Source organism: Pantherophis guttatus, chromosome 2 (genome assembly GCF_059756535.1).
Source record: "Pantherophis guttatus breed Tessera chromosome 2, ASM5975653v1, whole genome shotgun sequence".
NCBI classification, from domain to species: Eukaryota; Metazoa; Chordata; class Lepidosauria; order Squamata; family Colubridae; genus Pantherophis; species Pantherophis guttatus.
In genome coordinates, this window is record NC_142064.1 from 114,105,078 (window position 1) to 114,132,538 (window position 27,461).

Genomic DNA, 27,461 nt, shown 5'->3' on the forward strand with positions numbered 1-27,461 from the left:
CAGGGAGTGTTGTGAGAATATGTTAGGCGACCTGAGCATAACAAGAGTCCTGCTGTTTAATGCAGCATTTCACTCCCATCTGGGCCAGCCAGAGACTTCTGGGAGGTCACAGGCAGGACATCAGCAGAACAGCACATCCTGATCCACCAGATGACATCCGTAAGAAGAGCCTTGCCGGTTCAAAAGGGGATGGTTATGACAACATGGCTGGCTGATACTCTACTTTGACTGGACCCCTGGGGAACTTTTTTGGCTTTTTTCTGTGAAGTACGAAGCTGATTCCCATGTCCTCCTCCCTTGCTCTATCAAGTCTTTTGCATTTTCTTTCTTACCAGATATGGGCTGTAGGAAATTTCCTTTTACATTGAGAAGTAAGTCTAAAAGTATACTGTTTTTTAAAATTCCAGACAATCAATTTAATAGATTTGTCATATTTCTAATAATTTTTGTTCAGCTTAGCATTGAATCAAGTGTGTATGGTTCTTATAGATTTGAAAAAATAACTCATGGAAATTTCCTTCTGACAGGGATGAACTGGGACAATGAACTTGTGTGCCTACAATACACGAAAGCCTGATAGCATCTGTTAGCACTGGCTGCAAATAAAAACAATTCCAAACCCATTTTTAAAGGTATAAACAGAAGTTCACTCATTAAGGCATAAACTCTGAAAAATCCAGTGTGTGTTACTTCGGAGCAAGCCTCTGTACATTTCTGTCATCAGAACTATGGAAGAAAGCACTGGCTGGGATGTTGTGTACACTTATATGGAAGCACTGTGATAAACAAACACACTTGCTTGTCTTCCTTGGAGAACCCTCTCTGTGCTTAAGAAGGCTGAGAATTATGCATATGAGTTCACTTTTCAAAAATATTTCTATCCATTTCCTCACAATGCAAAGTTGGGCTTGCCTGGAAAGAGCTGGAAATAAAAGAGAATCCCTATGAAGTGGGCTGGATTGGAATACAGTATTAATTTACCCTCAACCCCACTAATTTTAATCTAAACCCATGAGAGTCTTAAGTAAATGGGTCACACTCAGATTTAAGTTGACTTGTCCTTTTTTAGGCTGCAGAAAAAGACAAACACACCGGACGTCAAACCACACTTCTGTAACAGTAACGTAAAAATGAATTTAGAAAACGCCTTCAGGAAGGTGGAATAGAGCACCTAGGGACTGTTGCCATTCCCTCCGGAGGGAAGCTGAAAAGGTACTGCCTGAAAGGAGTCAGCGCGGCTGCTACTCCTCCCTAGAGGGCCGTACCTCAAGTTTACCTCTCCCAGTCGCGCAGGTTTTCTCCACACGAGGCGTGCTCAGCGCCGCCAGAAACTTCAAATCGGCGGGTGAGTGGCAGCAACCACGCTTGAGGCGGGGTCGGTACAGATAGCGGAGGAATGCGCGAAGCTGGGAAGGGCGGAGATCCTGACTGGTAGAGAGCTCCGGGAGGGGGTGCGGGGGGCGAGGAGGCAAGCAGGTTCCGCCCCAGCTGTGTGGCGGGTCGCACTTCTAGGTAGCCGCGCGGAGCCCGGTGACCTCTGGCTGCATCTGGGTGCGTGGAGCGGAGGGTCAGGGTTTGCTTTTGCCCCCGAGGGGATTAATGCCGGCGTGAGGTCGAGGACGCGTGGGAGGGCCCTCCAACTTCAGTCCTGCCTCTCCTGGCGGGGCGGGCGGGGTTTTTTTCCTTCGGGCGCACCTTTTCCGCCGCTTTCTCTCGACGGTTGCCTGAGGACCTGCCTTGGTGTCTTCTCTTTCGACATAATTTCCACATTCCCTCCTAACTCAGCGGAAAAAGGTACAGTACGTGCCTAGTTGTTATTCCTTAGGTGCGGGAGGTCTTATTCGCCTGAACCTGCGTTTTCGGAATGGCTATCCGGGGTTTAGACTGAGAATGCACCTATCCTCCCTTGAGTTAAGGCAGAGGATTCCCACACCTGCTAGCCCTATTATGGGGCTTACCTCTGCGCCCCCCCCCTTTTTTGCAACATTGACTGCGTTCTTGGCATCTGGCGGATGCAGCTGTGTTCTTCCTCTTCCGCAGCTAGGTAGATAGAGCGAAATTTCTGATGTATTGTTCGGTTTAAGTGTGTTTTTATTGTTGTAAGGTGTTAGTAATCCAGAGAGTAATTGTGTATACATAAATGAGAAGTATGCTATTCTTTGTTAGTGGTATGTGTTCCCAAGCCAGTATGGATGGGTGGAATGTATAAAATATTTTTAGCCTGAGTGAATATGGTAAGGGCAAATATCAGACCTAAATATGACATAAATCATTCTGGAAAAAGGTTTGTTGAACAACATACAATCACAAAATGTCATAAAGACATTTGAAGAGCCAGTTTGGGCTTGTGGGGCTAAAAATCAGGCTAGACTGTGAGTTCTAGTTCCGCCTTAGCCATGAAAGCCAGCTGGGTGACCTTAGGCCAATCAATCTTTCTCAGCCCAACCCACCTCATAGGATTATTGTAAGGAAAATGGAAGGAAGGAGCTATGTTCACTGCCTTATTTGTTAAAATAATAAAAGCACGGGATACAATTAAATAAAGATGAGAGGATCATTTTCAAATATTGGAGGGGGTTAATAATTATGTCTCTATGAGATAGACTGTTTTTCCCCATCTAGGTTTAAACTCTGCAACATCAATTTAACATTGTTATTGTGAAGATAAATGTGGGGATTTGAAAAGAAATGGGGACTTAAGTATGCATTACAATAAATAAAATGTATAGTAAATATATTTGAATGTATAGAAGTCAGTGTAAGTTTTGGGATTTGGAGATTGGCGCATAAAAAGTACGCAATAAGAGCTTTAAGGCACAAGTCCTCCTTCTCCCTTTCTTCATCTTTGGCTGACCTCTCCTGCCTGTGAGACCATGTTTGACTGAGTTCTTTCATGTGTAAAAAGTCCATGCCTTTCCCACAACTGCAATAATCCTGGGCATGTATAGCTGAATTTTTGCCTGATCTCAATTGTAACCTGGGCAGGTTTTATGTTTACAGTGGCTCCTTCTTTCTAGAAGCAAATCGGAGTTTGAATGAATGATGTTGTGGTCTGAATACTGAAGCTAGAAGCAAATTCTGGGGAACGACTACCTCACTAGTCAGTTGGAAGATGATTCAACTTACTGAAATGACAGAGTGTGTGGAAACTTCACCAAATCACTGCAATGCCTTGATTTAACTCTGGAGGAACTGAGTTCATTACAAAGCTGGGAAGTGTCTTTTCTTATGTTCCCATAGATTAATCAGATGAGAGGAATTATTCATGCCAAGTTTAGAAAATGCCCTAGTACTCTCTGATGGACCCCTAACTGTGTACTGGATATATATTATGATCATCATTTTATGAACTACTGTGGGTGGACAGTCTGCCCCTTTCTCAAACTGATTCAAATTAGACTAAAAACAGATCATGCCAGATAAAACTTGACTAAATTAGTGGACCAGTGAAAGGCTGTGATATTTTGACTTCAGTAGGACAATTGACAAAGTACAGGTAGTCCTTGAGTTAAGACTACAATTGAGCCCAAAATTTCTGTCGCTAAGTGAGACATTTGTTAAGTGAATTTTGCCCCATTTTATGACCTTTTTTGTCACTGTTTTTAAGTGAATCATTGCAGTTGTTAATAATATGGTTGTTAAGTGAATGTGGCTTCCCCATTGACTTTGCTTGTCAGATGGTCCAAAAGGTGATCGCATAACCCCGGGACACTGCAACCGTCATAAATATGAATCAGTTGCCAAGAGTCCGTACTTCGATCATGTGACTGTGGGGATGCTGCAATGGTTGCAAATGTGAAAAATGGCCATAAGTCGCTTTTTTTTCAGTGCTATTGTAATTTTGATTACTAAATGAATTGTAAGTTGAGGACTATTTGTAGACCACAATCTACTTCTTGGTAAAATAGAAAAATGTGAAATAGGCAATGTTATCATCAGATGGATTTGTAACGGGCTGACAAATCATAATGTGTAATCCTCAACAGAACTACATCCACACGGAGGGAAGTAAGTAGTGGGGTACCCCAAGGTTCAGTTTTAGGCCCAGTACCATTAGTCCTCGACCTACAACCACGATTGAGCCCAAAATTTTATGTTGCTAAGTGAGACAGATGTTAAATGAACTTTGTCCCATTTTACAATCTTTCCTGCCACAGTTGTTAAGTGAATCACAGCAGTTGTTAAGTTAGTAACACCATTGCTAAGTAAATCTGGTTTCCCCGTTGATTTTGCCTGTCAGAAGGTCATAAAAGTGGATCACATGATCATATGACCATGGGAATGCTGCACCTGTCGTAAGAGTAAAAAACAACCATAAATCACTATTTTCAGTGCCATTGTAACTTCGAACGGCCACTAAACGAACTGTTGTAAGTCAAGGGCTATCTGTACTCTTCAATATCTTCATAAATGATCTAGATGAGGGAATAGAAAGGGAACTCATCAAATAAAGGTGACATGATACTGAACTAGGGGTGACATGATAGCAGTCTTCCAATGTTTTAGGGGCTGTCGCAGAGAAGAGTGGGTCAACCTATTCTCCAAAGCAAGACAAGAAGTAACAGATGGAAGCTTAACAAATAGAGATCCAACCTAGAACGAAGGAGAAATTTCTGGGAGAGCTTACCTGCGGGTGTGGGTGCTTCATCATTGGATGCTTTCAAGAAGAGATTGGAAAGCCATTTGTCTACAATGTTATAGGAGGTTAGACCTCCAAGGTCCCTTCCACTTCTGTTATTATGTATTCTGTAAAATTGGGCTATAAGAATGAAGGGACAGAAATTGGGAAAGACCAAGTAAGGAAGAACATACATTCAGCTATGCTCAAACTTAGTTATAAAGTCCCAATTAATTTCTTCATTAGATTTCTATCCTGATTTTTTTTTATAGGAACACAAGGTGGCTTCCATGGTGGTCTCCATTTTATCTCTGTAACCGTATCTCTGTGGGGTAGAATGGGTTGAAAGAGTACAATTGTCCCAAAGCTATCAAGTGGATTTCTGTGGTTGAGAATGGAGTTTAACCGGAGTGTGTTCAGGGGGAAGATGAAAATGTTCACAAGAAAGACATACTTGAGAAGGAGCTTGGAAGAAGTAACAGTGATGGAATCAGTTTGATGTTCTGTGAAGCAGTTCCAAATATGAGGAGCACCAAGAGAGGAAGAGTCAAGTCTTTCATGAGGCGGGCAGAAGTTTGTTGATGGATGTGAGTGCAGAGCAAAAATTCCAAAGTAGAGACATAGCTGCAATTGACCAATATATGGAATTTTTTTTTCTTTGCCTTTAGGCAATAAATCCTTTTTGTATCAAACACTTTTGAGAATGAGGGAGTCAAATCCTCAGTAGACAAAAAAAAAAAAAATGCTCTCTTCTCTGGATTGCTGTTTCATGATGGAGAGAAACATACAAAAATATCCAAAAATATGTTCAAGATTCAACTGAAGGTGCTAGGTTAGAAGAGAAACTCACTGGTTTCAAGAGAAAATTATCCCAGTTATATATGCTAGCAAAATAACTATTTTAAGTATAGGATCTCCTGCTTGAGCAGGGGGTTGGACTAGAAGACCTGCAAGGATAACATATCCTTGAATACAGAATAACAACTCTGTTATTCTGTATTCTGTAAGTGCTTCTCAGGAAGAGATAAATATGGCTTGAAACAATTTGTGTGTATTTGTCATCTCTCCCTAAATGGTGCTGCTTCTAAGGGTTGAGCTCATTTAAATCCTCTAATCCGCAGTATGTCTTTTCTACATATTTGTTGATTTTGCTCTTATGTTGGGAACAATGTTCAAACCTGGGGAAGAAAGTCACATAAAGCATTTCCTTTCTATTGTATAGCTCATCCGTTTCTCTCTGTTAGTTCCGGCTGTGGAGCTATTAGAGTAACTATCAAATAGCTTGGGAGAAACATAATTAGTTCTGCATCAGTGAGGTACATCTCTTATGTGTGAGTTTGGAATTATAAAATGGATTTGTTAAAGTTATACCTGCTTGTCAGTGATAAATTCTGTGAAATCTCTCTTCTGGATGAGAACAAGTTTTAGGAAAATTGAAAGCATTAATGTTGTCTCCTACTTTTATTTTGTTGAACAAAACAAGTCAATTGGGGGAACACAATCAATCAAAACGCAACCCATCCACAATTTTCTCAGACAAGTTGAGTTCAGATTGGTTGGACCACTTTTGCAGAACAGATTAAAAAGGAAGGACCTAATCCACAATCTTTTTCATGAATTGACGTTGCAACCAAATCATTAACTCTTCCTAGATTGTCTCTGTTGCAAGCTTTCTGCTTTTTTCTTTGTTGTTTTTTTCTTCCTTTCTAAGTGGATCAATTGATGTATCTTTTAAAGGCATTTAAAAAACATGCTAAGCTCTCTTGGAGAGTTCAGAAAATCCTGCTACCCCCCTCACTTATTTGACTCTTATTTCCTCCTCTGCTAAGTGTTTAGCCTGAATCTTGTCATAGCCTTTCCAGTTCTTTCCAAAAGGAACAGTTTTCCACTGGTTGTTCAGAAGCACATGCTGGGTTAGAGGCTGTTCTTTTTCCCCCCTGTGCAAAATGGTGAATGTTCCTGAAATACAGTACTAAGGGACACTTCTGGAGATGGTTTTTATTTTCTTCAAGAAGATATAAGCAGCATCTGTTCTTTGTTTTATTTTTAATATTTTACCCCTCCCCTGTTAAAAAGTAGCCTACTTTCTGAATTCAATTTCTGTTCTCTAAGCAAATACTTAGATTTAATTGTTGGGTTTCTGTGGACTTTTGAACCTACTGGGAGAGTTACAGTATGTTGTCCTCTGGTATAAGATCTTTTCCCCCCCTGAACTCAGGAAAAATAGATTTCTCTCAACTCAGACAGAAGCTAGCTTCATACCAGGCTGGTTATCCATGAGGTAGTAATATTACCAACTTGCCTGTGCCCCTTTCCTTGAAGTAATATTTTTCAGCTTTTTCATTTGTTATTTTTGAAATGGATGCTTCTTCTTTGTGTGCATACCTAGCATGAAGCAAATTGAAGATGAAATCTAATTTATTCTTGAATGTTGGTGAAAATAGCTGTATCAGTAGCTAGCATGTTCTGGCAACCAGATATGTTTGGAAAACTCTAAAAAAAAATTCATTTAGATTGCTTTGATGGCTTAGCTTTTGATAGAACTACTTTATTTTTTAGAACAGCACTGAAAAATTGTCTCCCAAGATGGGAGACAATTTTATTGAAAAATCTCGACTAGCTTGTTTGGAAAGGAGACTTTGTAGCATATTAGTATTACTTCATGTACGTAAAAAGTGCAATTTGGAAACTGAATAGCTTTATTTTCCATGTCTTTTCCCCAATATTAATAGTTAATTTTGTCCTAAGTGGCACTATTAACTTGTTCCTGCAGGGCAAGCTCTATAATGCTGCTCAAGCAGCATGGTGGCAATCCACTTCTATAAACTCCAGTGAATGCTGGAAGCACAATTGAGCACATCACTTCATGATCCATATGTTGCATTGCCACTTTTCCTGTTGCATCAAGATGATTCAGGAAGGTCTATATAACTTGCATATGCCAGGAACCTGTATACCATACAAGATAAGTGGCATTCTGCTCACTTTCAGAGCAGCAAGTAGTGTCAACTGTCCCCTTGTAAGAAGGGTCAATAAAAATAATCAGAGGCCAATTATTATGAGGTCATATTTATCTACAATTAGTCATTTTGCATTCTTATTAAGTCCTTGAGTGATTCACTATGAACTTGGGGACAGCAGAAGCACGTCTTCATATTAAATTGTAGCATAAGAACAATAATGTGCAGAAAATTCCCTAATCTTTTCTTGGTAGGTTATCATGCAGTACAGGTAGCAATGAAGCTACAATACTTTATTTACTGGTTAGAATCTTTGTATGGAGTATTAAAATTCTGTTCATTTTTTCTCTTCCGGAATTGATCAAGCAATGTGATTTTTATCTGAGCTATGATTTAGAGCTATCTCTTTGTAGTTATTAAGGATATAATTATATATAGAACAACTGTGTAATATATGGAACATCCATAGACTATACAAATATATGCAGAATTTCCAAAGCATCCCTTATGGGTGGAAGGCATTTAGGGATGCTGAGGTATGTCATCAAATGTTAGTTTTGTGGGGAAACTCTCTTTGAGAAAATAAAGGAACTAAGAGAGAACATAGACTGGATGGAACAGAATGTTGACATGGTTCTGAACAGAGACTTTATTTAAAATAGAAATAAAATAAAATGTAAAAATAAACAGTCTAACCAATATTTGAGGGACTCTCGCAGAGAAGAGGGGATCAATCTATTCTCTACAGCACAGGGGCAGGACAAGAGGTAATGGGCGAAAGAGCTTTAAAGAGAGATCTAACCTAGGACTAAGGATAAATGTCCTTAAAGTAAGAGCAATTAATCAGTGGAACATCTTATCTCTGGAAGTTGTGGGTGCTCCATCATTGAAGATTTTCAAGAAGAGATTGGACAGCCATTTATCCAAAATGGTATAGGGTCTCCTGCTTGAGCAGGGGGTTGGACTAGAAGACCTCCAAGTCCCTTCCAACCCTACTATTTTACGTTCTGTGTTCCCCCTGTTGCTCCCTAACAAATAATCTGTGAAAGTTTAAAAGAGAGGAGGAGGTAACACACATCTGGTTGAAGAGAATGTGGAAGAGAGGTAATAAGAAAACCATTAACAGCCAAAGGAACTTCAACTACAGGCTTCAGTGTGATGTTTTGGTTTTTGAAAATGAAAGAATGAGAGGAGATTGAGGTCACTTTAGTTTAAAGATTAATACACCATGATCAATTAAAATAAAGCAGCATGATCAGTCTGCATGAATCCTTCTATTTATTTATTTTTTTATCAAAATCCCATGTTATCTCAACCTGATTAGTTGTAGTTCTCCATTCTGAATCCAGGACCCTATAGCCCTGCATTTCACATTCCTGTGGCCATCTGTGCCCTGTTCTGGCCTTTCCTTGTTACCACGAGATAAGATCCCCAATTTGATGTGATGCTGCTTTTGTGGGATTTGCTTGTGTTTGTATTGGGTTTTTTGGGGGTATTGTGTGCCCTGCTGTTGCATGTTGTGTGGAAGGATTTTCCTCACCTCCTCCTAATGTTCCTGGTACTTTTCAGGGCCTTCCACTGAAAATTCTGGGACTGGTGATCCTGAGGTATCTGCAGCAGGGATGGGTTCTACTTACCTTTACTACTGGTTTGCATTGCGCTTGTGCTCGTGCGCCCCCCCCAGTGGTGGGCGGAGCCTCCCGCCAGTTTTACTACCAGTTCTTGCGAACCGGTCTGGACCGGGGGCAACCCACCACTGATCTGTGGGGCACAGATTGGGAAAAACTGCTCCACGTGCTTTCTAGCTTTTTAAAATGGATATTGCCTCTAAAAGTACACTGCTCAAAAAAATAAAGGGAACACAAGCAGAAGACATCCGAGATCTGAATGAATGAAACAGCCTTATTAAATACTTTGTTTGTTACATACAGTAGTTTTGTGTTCCCTTTAGTTGTTTGAGCAGGGTATAAACTACTATATGTAAAGAACAAAGTATTTAATAAGGCTATTTCATTCATTCAGATCTCGGATGTCTTCTGCTTGTGTTCCCTTTATTTTTTTGAGCAGTATATTTGAAATGCCTCATTTATACTTGCAGCATTTATAGTTTTCTTTCCTGAGGTGAACATTCCTTCTGCCATTTTTTACTTTGATAATAATCCCTTGGGGTTGAGTAGGCTGGGTGTGACACTTCAAGGCCATTTGGTGAATTTTATGACTGTGCATAAATTTAAGCCCTGTTTCTTCAACCAGTACACCATGATGGCTTCAACTGAGTCAAACTGCATGAGCAGCTGTTTCCAGGGATCAGTTCTGTTTGTGTCATGTGACTGCTTAATAATGCTTTGCCTGTCCAAGGAAAATCGGGATATAAGAATTCTTCTCTGCTTTTTTTTGAGCTTGTTGGGGATAGAGCCAGTGATGTTTATAAACTCTCCTGATTTTTCTAGGAGATTTAATTCTTGAAGAACATGGAATTGGCTAATGAGAGACTAAGAAAGGAGCTGGAGGAGGAGTTGAAACTTGGTACTGAACAGTTGTGCAGCCATGCATGGTACCATGGTTGCCTGCCACGGAAGGTAAGGCAGCAAAAATCTTGTTACTTGGTTAGCTACCGTAGTTGCCATGCAGTCAGTGAAAAACAGTATAGTAGCAAAATATAATTATAGAGGCAAAGGGCAAATTGAGACAAATCAACCCTTCCAAAAGAAGAGGTCAAGTTATCACTTTTGGAGCATGGAAAGAAAAAGGAAAGCTAAGGACTTACATAAATATCCTTTTTATACTGTGGCTCCTTGATGGTAACATTTATTGCATTTGTTTTAATTCTGTTCTTAGAAATATCACTATTATTCCCATGGAAATCTCCATAAATTATTTTCTGCCTTTTCTGATGTCAGTTTAGTCATAAATAATTTCATCACATTTTAGTGTAATTTAACTTTGCTGAAGGCTTAGCCATTTTTACTCATTTCCAGAACAAATATTTATTTCCAAGATTGCTCTGTATTTTCTCTGTAGTCTTAATGGCTCCTTGCTTTGTTTGACTATGTCTTTTTCTCTTTATGTATGTTATATAAAGCTTTTTGTCAACCTTATTTTTTACAACATTCTTTTATATGCTTTTTTTTCAACCACTGCCTTTTTCACTTTATCATTCCACCAAGCATCCTTGATGGGAGCAGGGAAGACAAATTTCAGTAATCTGAAATTGATCCATGTAGTCTTGTAAATTGCAGAATTCTGCTAGAAGCATCTGATTGAGTGATAGTAATGTAAGTACTATCATAGTAATGATAGCACTTGTAGTGCCTTTGCTACACAATGAGGAACTGTCTTTAGTAAGATTGACATAACAATCTTTGCCTGTTATTTGACTTTGGGCAAATGTGCTTTTAGTAGAGAAATGGCCATTAAGAAGTTAACTTTCCCGTCCTTCATAGGAAGGGTAGTTTTCATAATGAAGTATCCAGATAGAATTATTTTAAAGAACGAATGAAGATTAGGCAGTTGAGATAGATATAGTTCGTTCCCATGGCTACTAACCAAATCTTTACTGTAGTCATAGACCAACATTTTGTACCCATGTGATATAGTTTGTTCTCATAGTTTAGTTTTCTCAGCAATAATAGTTAACATTTAACCATAAAGAATTAACATACATCTCTTTCTATATGGAGGGGAAGAGAAGAAACACTTGAGGGAAAACAGCATTTGGATGGAGGATGGATGGTTAGGGTAAAAGAAAGGACAGGGTCAAATTTGATTAGGAGGTATTTTTTTTTCAAAGTTCGTAGTGAAGGGGAAAACAATCAGAGTTGCTTGAGAACAGTGTTTTCGCTAAGGGAAACATGTTATTTTTTTTTCTTAAAGTGCATACAGTTTGTTTTCTCAATCATTAGACACCAAAAACTATATTTTCTTGCATGTTAACTCAACTGTTCATTTGGGACAGGTTCTTGTGTAATATATAATAATAGGGCCTCCTTATTCAGAATTTTCTGTCATAGTGCCAAACAAGAAAGCAAAACATAAAAAGATTTCCTGGTTTATCCAGGGACAATGGATGCAATCACGAAAGCATCTGTCAACTTCTACCCATGAAAAGGTTACTCCTGCACCAGAAAGTCACTCTTGCTTATTTCCCTTAGCATCTAAGTCACTGACTTAGAAAACGGAGTGGAATATAGCCAAGGGAAAGGAATGGCGGCATGAGATGGGGATGATAGAGGTCACACTGCTGGAACATCATTAGCAAGATATACATACATACATACATACATACATACATACATACATACATATCATCATCAACAGAATATACGGTAATACTTCTATATCAAGACTATCTGGAGTACCACTTGAATATCAATAGCATTGACAAAATCACCATCTGTCAATTGCAAATGGCAACTTTACTTGAACAGCTTACATTCTGTGATACTTTTTAATATTTAACAGCAACATTTGCCTATCCAAGTCCTTGAGAAAAACTCAATCAGTGGATAAAAATGCCAAATCCCGTCTAAACATTTGGTTGACTATCAGCCATAATAGCATCAAACCTATCAAAGATTCCTTTAAAGAACATTCTGAGATTATATCCACTTGGCTCAATGGATTTGAGGATTTCTCAAATTCAGAATAGGGCAGAGTTTGTCCCCTTTTACTTGTACAGAAGAAAGTATCTTCATTAAACCAGCTGTTCCTATCATAGCAACAGAAGTTGCTGACCTGGAAGGGATAATAAAATACCTGTCAGAAGTTATGTGATGGGTCAGGCAATGCTGATTCTCTGTAACCTTGTCTTGTTCATGTATTTAACCACACTGAGATTGTTCTATAATACTCTGTTTCGTTGGCCCTCTCCTTAAACAAAGACAGACCTTCCTCCTATCTCTACCTTTCTTTCTCTCTCTCTCTCTCTCTCAGGAGGCAGAATCCATGTTGTGGAATGATGGAGAGTTCTTGATCCGCGATTCACGCTCTAGCCTGGGTGATTATGTCTTGTCATGCCACTGGGGAGGACAGACTCTGCACTTCAAGATAATTCGTGTGGTACTCCGTCCCCGAAAGGGCTATTCTCGCACCCTTTTCCAATTTGAACAGGAGCAGTTTGACAATGTACCTGCCCTGGTGCGTTTTTACGTGGGCAACCGGAAGGTCATCTCAGATATTTCAGGAGCTGTGGTGTCTCGACCAGTCAACAGGAGTGTACCACTTCGCTGTCTGAAGGAGCGTTTCAGTGACACTGGCCAGCCTCCTGGCCCATCGAAGGAGGAAGAAGCACCTCTTAGACGGTTCAGCTATTGTCCTGCCGCTGCTGGAGAACAAATACTAGACGGAAACTTGCTCCGGTGGGGAACCTTGTTCCATGGTGAAACTGTTGGACGGGTTGGTGGTGGTCCTTGGCAGTGTGGCAGAGAATATGATATGGTACTCCTACATTGTGCTTTTAAATAGATCCAGTTAGTAGTGAGTGGGCACACTTGAGGCACACTTTTAAGTAATTATGGCCAATTCCCTGAGTCTTGCTCATATTTGTCGTGTGGGATCTTTATCACAGTCTATGCCTCAAAATGTGGAAAGCCTTACCAGTGAAAGAATGTCTGGTGGTCTGATTATGGAAGTCCCCAATGTCAATGAGCTTTCCTGGAAGTCTTTGAGAAATGGGGTTTGTGGGGAAGAATGGATCACTTAGTTCTGTATCTCGGTTTTTCCCTCTCTCAGGACAAAAGATCGAAGTGGAAGTGACCCCAGTAGCCTAGATCAGCTGGGCCAGAGACCTTCATTGCACGGTGCCCAATCAGACAGCAACCTATTGACTGGTGGGTATATGGAAGACTCCATATGGGCAGGTTGGCAATAAAGCAACTTTGGTTTACAAATGGTGAAAGGAATATGGTTCCTCTACTGCTTTATCTATAACACAACAAATATATTTTCCCCAAGTCCCTTAAATGGAAGGAGAGATTCTTCAGCTTTCCAGGATTATCCAACTCATCCTATATTTTTCCCGATATCAGTTAAATTGTGCAGGAAAGCAGTGGACTGAGCAACACAGTTGTCTGGGAGTCAAAGAAAAGGTACAGAAGTTGGTATGGCTAAAACTGCTCTGTAGGATGTGGAAGGTAAAACATAGAATGTGATTCCTTCCTCCTGAAAATATTTAATTGCCCTTTAATGATAAACTTGTTTCTAGTTATAGACAAAACTTGGAAAACTAAACAGTTTGTGTAAAAGCATGAAAAAATAATAAAACATGTTGTGACATCACAGTGCAACCCTGTTCTTTCATGCATGAATCCTGACATCAGTCACAAGTGCATAATTTACAGGGTTTGCATTGTGATGTCACAATCCATGTTTTGTCAGTTGCCCCCTCCAAAACCTTTAAAGTGATATATATTTTACAAGAAGGCATTTAATGTCTCACGATGCTACATTGTGATATCGTGCCAAAATGTATTATATTTTCCATCTGAGGCTATATCAGTTTATAGACCATGGATTTTGCATTTGCTGACAAATTTGGCATGAAACCAGAAATAATAGCTTGATGTTTTATATGACATCAGAGCCCACAGAAGACTGTCAAGATATAATTAAAGCTATTGCTTTTCCTCAGTTTATGCCAGGCCTTGTACGCCATGTGGTTTCCTTAGATGAGTGCTGAACCTTAAGGCTCTGATAGGATCTATGGCCTCTAACACTGGGTAGCTTTTGTTGGTGACATTGAATGGCAGCAGCTGCTGGCTGTAGCTGCTAGGAAGTTTTGATAATGGCTGCCTGTCTATGTTTCCAGTGGCCAAGAATCCCATTGAACTAATCTCGATGGTATTGGGACCTACATTGCAATAACATCATCTTGAATATGTGCCTTTGCTTGATTAGGGAATTATGATCTAAACTTGGGGTAATCAAATATTTTACAAGTGTTTTCTTTATTAGGAGTTCATCTACCCTGATCAATGTGGTTAATCAATTGATCCTTATTTTCAGATGAAAATCTCCTGCACCATCTTCATTTAGTTGATGAGATTGACTACACATACATTTTAAAGATTAGCGGGTACATCTGAAATGTTGCACATATTATATCTGGCACCATAACACTATAACATCTTGTTTTTAATACTGAAATTCCCAGCATTAGATTTCATAGGAATTCAGTATAATAAACATATTCAGACAGATGTACACTTGTGGCAGGGAATATTTATGTGTCAATCAAAAGGGATTATCAAACTCTAACACCCAAACCATCCCTTCTTCTGCCCTCAGGAAGCCCAGAAACATCACCTGGAGACCAGGACCGAACCCAACTCCCTCCTTTGTCTCCTGCCTTTCGCACAGGCAGTGACCCTGTTCTACGGCCAAGTGCCTCAGTATCTCATCTGCTGGAAGGTTTGGGACTGAGTGGTTCAGAAGGGCGGCTTCATTCCAAGGCTCCCCCAAAGCCTCTGAGGGTCCCTTCCATGCTGATGAGTGACTACTGTGAACTGGTTCCTAAGGTTCCTCACGGCCCCCGAAGCCATGTGGAGCGCCTGCAGACTGAAGAGAGATGGCGTGGCCGGGCTCACATTACAGAGACTACTTTTGGGTTCCTGGACTCTGTTGAAGCTCCTTTTCCTCCCCAGTCAGAGGAGACAGAAGTGGAACCAGGGTTTGAGCGCCCCCTGCTAGAGACCACTTCCTCCTTTCAGCTTCAGCACTTTAACTCATTGCTTTTGACCCCTAACAACAAGCCCCTGGACCCTGGCACACTCAAGCACCTCAAGGACATTTTTGCTACTCATGACTGTCACACAACAGCCCTTCATATTTTAAAAATGGATTGCCAGGTGAGAGCCACAGAAGACAATAATATTATTTTGGTGACCTTCAGTTGTCTCCTTTACCATGGATTGCATTAATTCATATTTAACATAGGATTGGTTTTGTACAATTGTATTTTGACCTGAGCCAGGACTTGAACTCGGGTCTCGGCTATCTGACCTGCTTGACTATTATGGGAGAGATTCACTTTCTCATGTTAAGAGAGCTAACTCTAAGGCATTTGGGTTAGGCGTTCTGAGCATGAGATAGTATCTGATGCAGCCTGGGCCTTTTGTTAAGTGAATTTGGACTACTGCCATCTCCTAGTTTTATGAATGCTCATGGGCTGATGCGGAAGAGTCAAGGGGTCCTTTTCCATTGTTCAGGAGTAAATGCTCATTCTGGGCCACAGAGGACTTGCTTAGGCTCTGACAGACTAACTGGGCCTGTGGCTTTTGCAAGGGAGCTCAAACAGCCTACATCTGACAGAGTTGTTTTGTGGTTCATATAAGCCAAGATATAAACTCTGCTTTGCTAAGAAACACTAACATCACTCCCATTCCAGAACTCACTTATTGAATGGGGATTTTAAAAGCATCTTTGTGTTTTCCTCATCCTGGTTGGCAAAACCATACTAAATGAAAGAGGAAGTAATTTGCAGGCTGGAATACGAGCACCCTGAATAACAGAATTGGAAGGGAACCTGGAGGGCTTTTAGTCCAACCCCCCGCACTAAATAATAATGTCAATACAAGCAATCCTTAGAGCTACGATGAGATATACCTCTTTAAAAATATAAATTGGCTGAGCAGAAAGTTTTTAATCCATATTTTCCCTCTAGCCTTTTTAGTACCCTTATTTATTTGTAATTTGTGTAAACCTCTCAGGAAAGGATTTGAAAAGAAGTCATCAGAGTACATTTAATTGAAATTTTAATGAGGATGATGATGGGAACAGTATTGTGTAGGAGCATAGTAGCAGGGAAAACAAATTCCTTTTCTGTTTAAAAAAAGAAAAACGTGGCTTTAATTGTGTGGCCTTGTTCCTTTTTTTAAGCATTGAAATAAGAATTGGGTTACAGATCTTTCCAGCTTGGAATAGTTAAAAGTAATTTCCTCAAATGTTTTCTCCTCTCCCCCCCCCCCAACCCAATCTGCTGCCTGATTCTGACATGTTGAAAAGAATATGATGGGGATTTGGGGATTTCTATCTCAGCTGATTCTCTGAGTCCTTTGGCTCTCCAGCTAAAATGACCTGCTGTTGTAGAAAGTATAATTGATTTAGCTTCACAAGAAAAATTCCCCTCAAGGGTGAAATGGAGATGATATAAGAAACAACTGTTGGCTAACGTCTTGTGAAATACACCATCTCTCTTCTACAGGCGTTGAGGATCATTGGAGTATCTAAAGAGCAGCAGCGGGCCATGGGGGTGAGTTCGGGTCTGGAGCTTATAACTCTGCCTCAAGGGCATCAGTTTCGGAAGGACTTGCTGGAAAGGTACTGACTAAAGTTCTGTGGTGGCTGGCAGGCGCCAGAGAAGAAGTTGTGAAATGGTGTGTACATATGTGTGTGTGTTCTCCAGAACGTGCTTGCTTGCCTCTTGAAGATGTATTGTAGGTGCCAATTCACTAAGGAGTAATATGTAATTACAGGTAGTCTCCAACTTATGGAGAGGTGCAGTGTCTCAGTGGCTTAAAAGATACTGGAGAAGGTTTGTGGCTCTGGCGGTTCAAGTCCTAACACCACATGATGGAATGAGATCCTGTCACTTGCCTCAGCTCTTGCCAACCTAGCTGTTTGAAAATGTAGATGCAAGTAGATAAATAGGCATCACTTTGGGGAGGTAACAGTGCTCCCTGTTTCACTGCACTTTCTGTGCTATGATGTGATGTCATGCTGGCCGCATACCTGCGGAAACGTCTTCAGACAGCACTGGCACAATAGCCTAAAGCAGGGGTGTCAAACAGGACTTCTTCAAGGGCTGGATCAGCATTGTAGTTCTCTGCGAGCTGGCCAGGTGGGGATGGGGGGATGGGACAGATGCCTCCTGTAGCACCCTTCCAGCCAAAATGGGTACACCCCCCTGCACCCTATTTTGTCTGGCAGAGTGCTGCAGGAGGCCGTCCAGGCTGAAAATGGGGTGGGGGGGTCACATGCGGCCTTCCACACCGTTTTGGCTGCCAGAGGCACCGCGGGCCAGTCCTTTGCTATTTCCAGGCCAGCCCTGTGGGCCAGATTTAAGCATCCTGCAGGCTGGATCTGGCCCACGGGCCTTGAGTTTGACACCCCTGGCCTAAAGAAACAGAGATGAGCACCGCCCCCTAAAGTTGGCTACAACTAGTGGAGTAAAACCCCTCAACTTATGACAATTGAGACCAGAATTTCCATTGCTAAGTCAAGTGGTTCTTAAGTGAGTCATGCCCAATTTTACAACTTTTTTGATAGGCTGTTAAGTGAATCACTGTAGTTTAAGTGAATTATGGGAATCCCATTTCCTACATTGACTTTGCTTGTTAGAAGCTGACTGGGAAGGTTGGAAATGGTGATCACATGACCCCAGGACGCTGCAACTGTAAACATATGCTAATTGCCTAGTGCCTAAATTTTGATTGTGTGACTGGAGATGCTACAATAGTTGTAAGTGCAGGTACCGGTACTAGTTGTAAATTACTTTTTTCAGGGCCATTGTAACTTTGAACAGTCAGTAACTAAATGATTGTAAGTTAAGGACTACCTGTAATTTAATTATTGCTTATTGTAATTGTTTTGGTTTTATTTTAATTACCGTCACTGTTTTTAATTTTTGTATTACAAATGTGTAGAGCCTAGTTGCAAACACATTGTGAGTGTTTATTGGTATAGAAATCAATTTTTTGTTTAGTGGTATAGAAAGTTTAAAAATTAAAAATAAATTAAAAATAAAGGACTTTCTGGGAGAGCAGGGAATAAAGTCCTGAAGACAAAGTTTCAGTCATTCTCAGGAGGCCACTTCATAGTTGACTGCCTACTGTGCTTTGGTGGCCCTTCTCCCACTCTGGCCACATTCCCTTTTTAACGGAGTTTTTGAAGATATTGGACAATCACTTATCTGAAGTGGCACAGGGTTTCCTGCCTAAGCAGGGGGTTGGACTAGAAGACCTCCAAGGTCCCTTCCAACATTGTTATTCTGTTTTTTTCCCTGTTTTCCCTGCATAGTATCTAGATAGCCTGTAGCTGGCAAATAAAACCCTCTTTTAGACATAAGCAAAATGAGGGAGATGCAAATGGCCCACTCCCTAGCCTGCAGGTACTCAGTAGTGGATCATTCTGATGGTGAAAGCTAGTTAGTCTTTCCAAGGCCCAATTTGAGAACATGTTTGCTGGAATTATGAGTGCTTGATAAACAGCTTTTCCCAAACAAATCTATTTAACACTGTATACAAAGAAAGGCCCAACTAGTGCATTATTCTGCAGCAGAACATCTCAGGATTCTGCAGTGTGGACCGAGGGACAGAAGATGTTCCTCCAGTTCAGATGGGCTTCACATGGAAAAGTTGGTCTGGGCCACCTCCTGGCTTCTGGTCTGCCAGTAAAGCAGCAAGTCGGAATCCTGTTATAGCTTTTGAGTGAGACTCTTCCCAGATAGCAGTGACAAAATGTGCCAAAATGTATTTGAGAGTTGCAGCAGCACCGCCATTTCTTGTGCTTTCTTTTTCCATCCTCAGGCACCATCTTATAGCTCTGGGCATTGCTGTGGACATCCTGGGCTGTACAGGGTCAGTGGCTGAACGGGCTGCCACCCTCCACAAGGTCATCCAGCTAGCAGTGGAGCTGTGGAGGCCAGTTGGGGACCTCTTTGCCCTCTCTGCCGTGATGAAAGCTCTTCAGCTGCCCCAGGTAAGGGAGTGGCGGTGGGCTTGTGTGGGAGGAGAACCAAAGCCAAGGCTAGTCTTGTGCTCCTAAGATGCACCACACAAAGAAGATGGAAAAGTATAGCTTGAGTTCAGATACTTGATCAGAAGCAGCTCACCTAACGAAGCTAGTTCTGGTTTCAGTCCACATGTTGCTGTTAGAATGAAGGATGGAATGCATTTAAACTACTGAAATGTAAATATTTATATCCCTTTCTCTTTCTTTATTAAAGTAGAGCTTAAGTACCTGGCCAAGCCATTCATTCCATTCTGAACCCCAGAGGCTGTGCAGGCAGCTATATTTATACTCCTCTCCTGTTTTTGAATCTGCAGATCACCCGGCTGGAGCAAACATGGAGGCATCTGCGCCAGAGCCACACTGCAAGCGCCATCGTCTATGAGAAGGAGCTCAAGCCTCTCTTGGGGAATCTGAACAGGGCTGAAGGTAGGGCCTTGCAATCATTCTGGCCAACTCTACAACTCTGTAGAGCTTCTGGTGCATTGCTCTATTTTCATGTGCAGCTCAGGAGTCAGCAACCTTTTGAAGCACCATCTGGTGCACCATGAACACAATTTTATTTAGGGCTGAGATGTAGGAACTGTTGGGAAGTCAGTTTAGATTTCAACTGCTCCATGGTATATCACCACACAGAAATAATCTGGGGAGCTTCCATGCAATATTGGAAACACTCCTTTAGACTGTAAACATTTTTATGAGCTAAATATATTAAATATTCATTGAACCAGTTTTGAAATAGTTGTACTCCTATTTGCATTCATTTGAAGTTGCATGCATCCATTCCCATAAATTTAAAACAAAAAATAATATGAGCAGAGCTGGATTTAAGGGTGTAGTGTTTTTTCTTCTTGGACTCTGGGCCCTGCTTTGGGAGTTTCTGTCTTTTAGAGAAGATATGTATTACATCACTCAAAGTTTGATCTTTTTAAATGTTGTGATCTTGCAGTCACTTTTAAGAATGTCTCCAACAAAAATGTAAGTTTACTGCACCAGGGATAGCCCTAAAATCAGGGGTGAAATCAGTGGTGGGATTCAGCCAGTTCGAACCACTTCGGGAGAACCGGTTGTTAACTTTCTGAGCAGTTTGGTGAACTGGTTGCTGGAAGAAATCATTAGGGCAGAGAACCGGTTGTTAAATTATTTGAATCCCACCACTGGGTGAAATGCTCCCGGTTTGGATTGGATCGCCCGATCTGGTAGCGATGGCAGCGGGTGGTTCGGAGAACCGGTAGCAAAAATCCCTGCCCCCCCCCACTCCACCATGCCCAGCTGAGCCGCACGATCATGAGAGGCTTTCTTTTTTTAACTTTTAAAAGCATTTTTTCTACAACTTCTTCCGCCGAAAAAATGCTTTTAAAAGTAAAAAAAAGCCTCTGATGATCGTGTGGCTCAGCTGGGATTGTCAGAGGCTTTTAAAGCATTTTTTTCTGCAACCTCTTCAGCGGAAGAGGTAGTTAAAAAAATGCTTTGAAAAACCTCTGCCGATCAGGCAACACAGCTGGGATTGTCAGAGCCTTTTCAAAGCATTTTTTAAACCACCTCTTCCGTTGAAGAGGTTGCAGAAAAAAATGCTTTAAAAGCCTCTCTGATGATCCCAGCCGAGTTGCCTGATCATCAGATAGGCTTTTAAAAAAATATCTTGACGATCAGACAACTCAGCTGGGATCATCAGAGAGACTTTTAAAGCATTTTTTTCTGCAACCTCTTCAGCGGAAGAGGTGGTTTAAAAAATGCTTTGAAAAGACTGACGATCCCAGCTGTGTTGCCTGATCGGCAGAGGCTTTTCAAAGCATTTTTTTGCATTTGCAGGAAAAATGCTTTGAAGTTTTTTTTAAAAAAAGTTGGCCACGCCCACTATCACATTACCCCCCTAAGCCACGCCTACAGAACCGGTAGTAACAAATTTTACATTTCACCCCTGCCTAAAATGCAACTTAAAGAGGATTTATTTTATTTTATTATTTTATTAATTTTATTTTATTTTATTTTATTATTTTATTTTATGTTACTATTTTATTTTATTTATTTTATTATTTTATTTTATTTTATTTATGTGCCACCTACCTTGTTTAGAAGTGACTGGGCTGTTTGAATGCACTATTCTGAGCAGGATTGTTTCCCAAACTTTCTGACCCCAATCTAGTAAACAGCCAAAAGTTGGTGAGTTCTGCATCAGTCAGACTTCTCTATAGGAATAAACAAATACAGGGACAACTTTTGGAAAATGTCCAAGCCACCCAGGGTCTCCTTTGGTGAGATGGGCGGCTATGTAAATTTGATTATTAATTAATGATTAAGATATGCCTTAAACTGAATTATATCACACTTTCTCAGTTTATAGGCTTTCCCCTAAAATGTTTACAGATAGTCTTCATTTAGTGACCACAATTGAGACTGATAACTCAGTTAACCAAAATGGCTGCTAAGTGAAACAAAAACTGTTTGATTTGACTTCACCTTTCCTTTGCTTTACAGACTGCAAAGGTCATAAATGTGAGGATTGGTTGCAAAGCCAGTTTGGTCTAGTGGCCAAGGCATCAGGCTAGAAAGTGGGAGATCCTAAGTTCAAGTCCTGCCCCAGCCCTGAAAGCCAGTTGGGTGACTTTGGGCCAGTCACTTTCTCTCAGCCCAATCCACCTCACAAGGTGGTTGTTGTGGGGAAAATAGGAGGAGGAAGGTGTGTTGGATAGATACATTTGCTGCCTGGAGTTATTTGTAAAAATAATAAATGTGGGATACATTACTGCTGTAACGGTGAACAATTGTTAAATAAGGACTACCTGTAATTCCATCTGTGATCTAAAAGGCTATGGTCTGCGGCCTACAGGGAATTCTGTCTTCTCCGCAAAGGAGGTAGCAGTTCCTCATATCCTGCCACTTCTCAGTCTCATGGAAGGAGAGCAGCTATGGGACGACAATGAGGAGACGTGTGATGTCCTCCTGCGGACATTGGAAGCAGCTCGCTTTGTTGCCACCAACACTGGCGCTTATCAGATCAGGGCTGAGGCCAGACTTCAAGGTAGGCTGCTCTTGGCAGTGATAGCTGGGCTTTCTCTATGTACCTTGGTTGTTCAGTTCAGATTGACTAGTGAGCATCCATTCCCTTTCCTAGTTGCCCTCTTACATGGAATACATGTGCATGAATAGCAGCCCAGAAGAAAACTGTCAGAGCACTGTTGTGGTGGACTGCACTGGAATAGCCAGGCTCTAAGACATTCTTGGCTGCAGTAGCTCAGTCCTGTCTATTTTGCAAGGTGGTTGTGGGGAGAAAATGAAGAGGAGCTCTATGCATTCTGACTTGAGCTGCTAAATAAAAGTTGGGGTAAGTTTCTAACCAATGAAAAGTCCACCCATCTGAACTTTTTGGTGATGGAAATATGATAATAAAGCACACCAGCTCTAAAAGCAGCAGTGATTTTAGGCAAGCACGACTTGTACCAGCTGGACTTCTGCACTACAAGCGGCTCAAAATGTCTGTTTTAATTCTATCCTGCTCCTACCACACTGGGTAGGGTTGGTGATTAGCCAGTGGATGGGTGCTTTGTTTTGCCCCTTACACATTGCAAAGAACTTTGCCTGGGAACTCCATGGATGATATCCAGTGGGATTATTTTACGCACACACTTATTTTCCCAGCTCTGCTGCCGAAGTTGCAAATTCCACCGCAGTTTCAAGAAAAGTAAAATGCTCGGCATGCTGTATGTGTTAATGATTTATTAGAAGTGTACAGCAGTCAGATCCAAAGTGGGCATTCTTACTGTACCAGCTGGCTGCTCCATAAAAGGATGCAAGCCTTTTCCTGGGTTTGCAGGATAGTGGTGTGACTCAGGAAAATGCCTGATTGGGTTCAGGCAGTGACAGTCATATCCTGTCAAACCACCTTAACTTGAGCCTGAACAGTTGCAGTACAAATGCCAAAAAAGGTGTGGCTTCTTAAACTACTGACAGGTGTGGCAACAGTGCTCATTCCAGAAAGGAAGGACTTTTGCTTAGTTCGTACCTGAATACTGCACACCTTTCTGAGTCACTTTTCAATCTTTGCTAAGCAAAACTAGTGGGTCAAGCAAAGGCTTTTTAAGAATTTATCTTTGTTCCACCTTAAAACAGTGCACCATTATGGCAGTCCCACGACATAGCAAGCCATATAGGTTTTATGGCTGGCCAGATGTAAACTTTAAAAAACCCAAATTTTAAATGAGAACGTACATCCTCCAACTCTTGATTAGAATCTCATGAGATGGTTGATTTTAATTTTAGTTGCTTTATTAATAAAAATGAGGCGTCTAGTGGCATAGTATCTGTGAGTACCACATTCCTAATCTCTAAACTAAATCAAGTCATTTTATAGCTTATCTTGGTATTTAAACCCAGCCTTGGTGTGGATGGTCATTATATTATTCTGGAGTAAAGAATTCGGTTATACAGATAGTTCTCAACTTATGACTGGTCACTTAATAACTGAAGTTACAAGGGCCCTGAAAAGTTAATTTATAACCTGTCCTCAAAGTTACAACTACCCCACCACCTCCAAAGTCATGTGATCACATTTCAGGTGCTTGGTCACTGGCTTGCTTAGTGGATAAGATGGATTTGGACTTACAACCCATGATTCACTTAACGATTGTGACCTATTTAATGACTGTCATAAAATCGAGTCAAATCATGTGGTGACTCAACTTATAACCATCACAACCTATGGCCAAAATTCTGGGCTCAGTTGTCACAAAACATCATAAGAAGACAGTTAGCTAATACGAGGATAGGCACTCTGTGTATCTGATTGATGTTACGGAATTCAGCTCATATTTCCTTTTTACATCCTTTTCTCCACTCAGGATTCCAGAGCACTCCAGAACTGCTGGAAATATTTCAGACGGAATTCTCCCTTCGGTTATTCTGGGGCAGTAAAGGAGCGCAGGCGGAACGGGGTGAACGATACAAGAAATTTGAACGGATCTTGACTGTTCTTTCTCAGAAACTAGAGTGAGCTCATGGGAGAAGTATTCCCCCCACCCCCTGCCTGGCCAGCTGGAATGCAAGGCATGGGTGGCAAAGATGATTAGTAAGCAGTAAAGAGGAGAGTCACCCAGTGTCAGGAAAAGATGTTGACTGGGCTGAAATTTGAAGGCCTTCCAAGGAATGAATGAGCAGGAGGAACTCCTCTGTGATAGACATTCCTGCTAGATCAACAGGGCCAGGGCTATGGAAAGCAGCAATCTGGAAACATTTTTAACCTATGCAAAGGAGCCAGGCTGCAATAAAGAAAGTAGCGGACGGTTTTTAATCGGTATGTGCTATGAAAATAACTTTGCTCTCTGCCTATTCTTGCCCGATTTAGAAATTTCACAGCATTGGTTTTCAGACCCCAAACCCAGAAAATAACAGCTTCCAGGATTGTTATCTGCACCCAAAACTTTAAATGCATTCATATCCAAGTTAGAAGAGTCCAAGTATCCATCCTGAATAGAAAAGCAACCTTCCTCAATTGGAATACTTTTTCTGTTTTTGTAGTTATGTTTCCATTATGCAGAGCTGAATTCTGCAGTTAATATTTTTCCTTTTTAAAGTATGATTCATGTTTTACATGGAAAGAAACTTGCACCTGTCTTTCAAGAATTTTTCTTCTTCAACTGGAATGGTACTTGAGAAAAGTACTTTAATTGACAGAGGTTGCCTTAAGAAAGGTTTTCTCCCTTACCTATACAAGATTTTGAAAGCAGCTCAAGCAAGGAGAAAGCTTATATGTATCCCTTTCAATATAATAACAGGGCGGTTCATAAAAGGTTTCTCCCAGCACCCAAAGTCAGTCACTGCAGAATTAGGCATGACAAAGGAAAGACTTCAAACAGGATTCATGGTTGAATCCTGCTTTCTCCCATGAACCAGAGACAACCACCAACTTGGATAATTTTAATGAAGAATCAGGAGGTTACCCATGGCTAGCCGCATCATATCTTTTTTTTTTTTGCTGAGGAACATAACAAAAAAGTATTGCTACCGTTGTGGATCATTCTACTTGGCCACAATGGGAAGAGAATACAATGTTAGATGAGTCTTTGGTCTGATGCAGTGTAGTTCTTAGGTTTTTATTTGTCCAGCAGACGCTAGCAGCTACTTCCATAGTAAGGCATTCCCCACCCCCTCCCAATCCAAATGGATAGTACTCAGGCCCCTCTCCAGATCTACGAACAACTTTTGCACAGAAGCATTGCCTGGTTAAGCACAAGTGGAGGCGAGGGGAATATTCCCCAACTGATCTACCAATAGTGCTGGTCCAGTGTCGGACAACAAACCTGTTTTCTCCTTCCCCTCCCACACTTTGTGCTGTTCTATGGATAGGCAGCAGCGAGCAGGAACTGTTGGCTGCCTTGGCTTCCTGTGGCATTTGCCTCCTGCTTTTTCCTCCAGCTCTCACTTTCGCTGTGGTGAACTTTGCACAACCGGAAAAATAGAGGATCACCCTTTAGCTCCCAAACAGTGATGTAAATGCTGCAGATGTTAAAAGTCCACACTTGGAGGCCAGAGGGACAAAAAGGCAACTGCACAGGCATCCACTAATTAATTTCCTCCGTATTATTTACATAAAGTGTAAAAGGCACCCAGAAATACATTCTGCATCTTGAGAGAGAAGGGAGGGGCAAGTTTTGTCCCCTTCCTTCCAAGGCTGGAGGGATAAGAGCTGAGGCTACGTTACAGATTATGTGAACATGTCAAACTGAATGGTAAAATAAATTGGTCACTGTATAAAACAACTAATACATTAGTGTCTTCTTTAAAACAAACAGATGGGAGAGGAAGAGGCCAGAGCCACCTGCTTTTGCTTCTCATGTAATGTATTCCCAAGGGGGAAACAAACCCGAAGACTCTGGCACAGGCACTTTTGAATGGCTGAAGGAGCCAGGCTAATCAAATCCAAGAAAACTATAAAGTGCATTTCAAGGAAAAAATATAGAGATGTTGGTCTGGCGCCAGTGTGGCTTTTGGCCTGCCCTCAGACAAGGCGGCTATGGTGACACTTGCATCTAATTGAAGAAGCACTGGGAGTGACTGGTGTGCCCAGCAACTCTCCTCCTCCCTCTCTGCTTCTAGTCAAACAACAGGCATAGCAGCAATCTTAAGGATACACATTCTAGGCTTCTAATCCAACCCAGTCTCCTCCTCGAATATGGACACACACACACCCCAAGTCCCCAAGCGCCCATAATCCCCTTGAGGTTTGGACACAGTCTACTGAACGCAGCATAAAAGCAGAAGTTTTTCTCTGGAGAGAGAGCCTTTTGCTCTGACCAACCTGGCAAAGAGAAGAGGGACAGCCAGCTCTGCACTTGAAATAGAAACCACAATCCTTTCTGCTACTGCAGCCGCGTTTCATCTGATGGGGCAACTACCACAGTCCAGAGCCATGAATTCAGGAATCTTCCTGTATGCAAAATTGCACGTTTTTATCTACTTTGGCTGAAGGGTATTTCCTATGGAATATTTTGTAACTGCAATGAAGATAATGGAGGAGAGGAGGAGCAATTACTAGCTGGAAGTCAACCCCCTCTTGTACTCCATCTGAAGCCTTGCTTTCAGCTGGCTACAGCCATCGTTTTGTTATTCTGCTAGTCAGTTCTTGTCTTGCAGTAGTGATTTGGTGCAAATTCCTTCTTTTACCGTCTCACCCAGAGCAAATATCATGGAGCTGTTTCCAGGCAACTGAAACCCCACCTCTTCCATTCAGACACTGATGTTGGTGCAGCTCTTGGAACTTGGCTGTCAGCCCCCTACTCAGTTCACATTCAGTCGCAAGTAGGAGGTAGGGACATAACCCTCGCCCGCTTTACTACGCCTTCGTACACGTGTCCACCCATCCCCTTTGTCTTCCTCCATCAAGTTGAGCTCTTCACCTTCCTGCATGGAGATGGTGCCCTCACTGGAACCTTTGGGAAGCAAACAAACGAGCAAGGGCATTGATTAGCTGAAGCCAAGAATATCTGGGAGGCAAAACTGTTCAAACCATCAGAGTATGCAGCAGCAGAATTGGGGGGGGGGGGGCAGTGATGGATGAATGATGTGCCAAGGCTTTAAAGCAGGATATGAACCAGACTAAGGAGTTACATAACCCTTCATAGAGTAAGCAGTGCTTTTTGTCTAATTCAAAATTTAAGGCATTG

The 27,461-nt window shown here is 41.4% G+C and overlaps 2 protein-coding genes across 7 annotated transcripts in view; one reads left to right on the forward strand and one right to left on the reverse strand.

The window, feature by feature from the left end:
• The first annotated feature begins 285 nt into the window (after nucleotides 1-285).
• SH2D3A (SH2 domain containing 3A) lies at nucleotides 286-26,057 on the forward strand. 5 transcript variants are annotated; one of them, XM_034434450.2, is made up of 10 exons: nucleotides 286-371; nucleotides 10,029-10,157; nucleotides 12,511-12,935; nucleotides 13,309-13,406; nucleotides 14,863-15,422; nucleotides 16,778-16,893; nucleotides 19,101-19,272; nucleotides 19,620-19,731; nucleotides 22,112-22,324; nucleotides 24,141-26,057. In XM_034434450.2, the coding sequence occupies exons 2-10, from the start codon at nucleotides 10,050-10,052 to the stop codon at nucleotides 24,290-24,292; spliced, it is 1,956 nt and encodes a 651-aa protein (XP_034290341.1). In that variant the 5' UTR covers nucleotides 286-371; nucleotides 10,029-10,049; the 3' UTR covers nucleotides 24,293-26,057. The 5 variants fall into 5 exon arrangements, with proteins under 5 accessions (XP_034290341.1, XP_034290342.1, XP_087744711.1 ...); XM_034434451.2 differs by lacking the exon at nucleotides 286-371 and adding an exon at nucleotides 1,223-1,345; XM_087888585.1 differs by lacking the exon at nucleotides 286-371 and adding an exon at nucleotides 1,223-1,345 and having other exon boundaries at nucleotides 22,133-22,324.
• TRIP10 (thyroid hormone receptor interactor 10) overlaps nucleotides 25,366-27,461 on the reverse strand; it is a 73,988-nt gene continuing 71,892 nt past the window's right edge. For both annotated transcript variants that reach the window (XM_034434455.3, XM_034434454.3), the window contains one exon: nucleotides 25,366-27,227. In XM_034434455.3, the coding sequence (XP_034290346.1) occupies nucleotides 27,076-27,227 (152 nt within the window). In that variant the 3' untranslated portion in view covers nucleotides 25,366-27,075. The remainder of the gene's footprint in view (nucleotides 27,228-27,461) is intronic.

Bases quoted from the DNA above. Each gene is read 5' to 3' on its own strand.
- SH2D3A (XM_034434450.2), top strand. From the start codon at position 10,050: ATGGAATTGGCTAATGAGAGACTAAGAAAGGAGCTGGAGGAGGAGTTG. The intron at 13,407-14,862 runs GTGGGTATATGG...TTCTGCCCTCAG, and splicing joins AGACAGCAACCTATTGACTG to GAAGCCCAGAAACATCACCT. The intron at 19,273-19,619 runs GTAAGGGAGTGG...TTGAATCTGCAG, and splicing joins AAGCTCTTCAGCTGCCCCAG to ATCACCCGGCTGGAGCAAAC.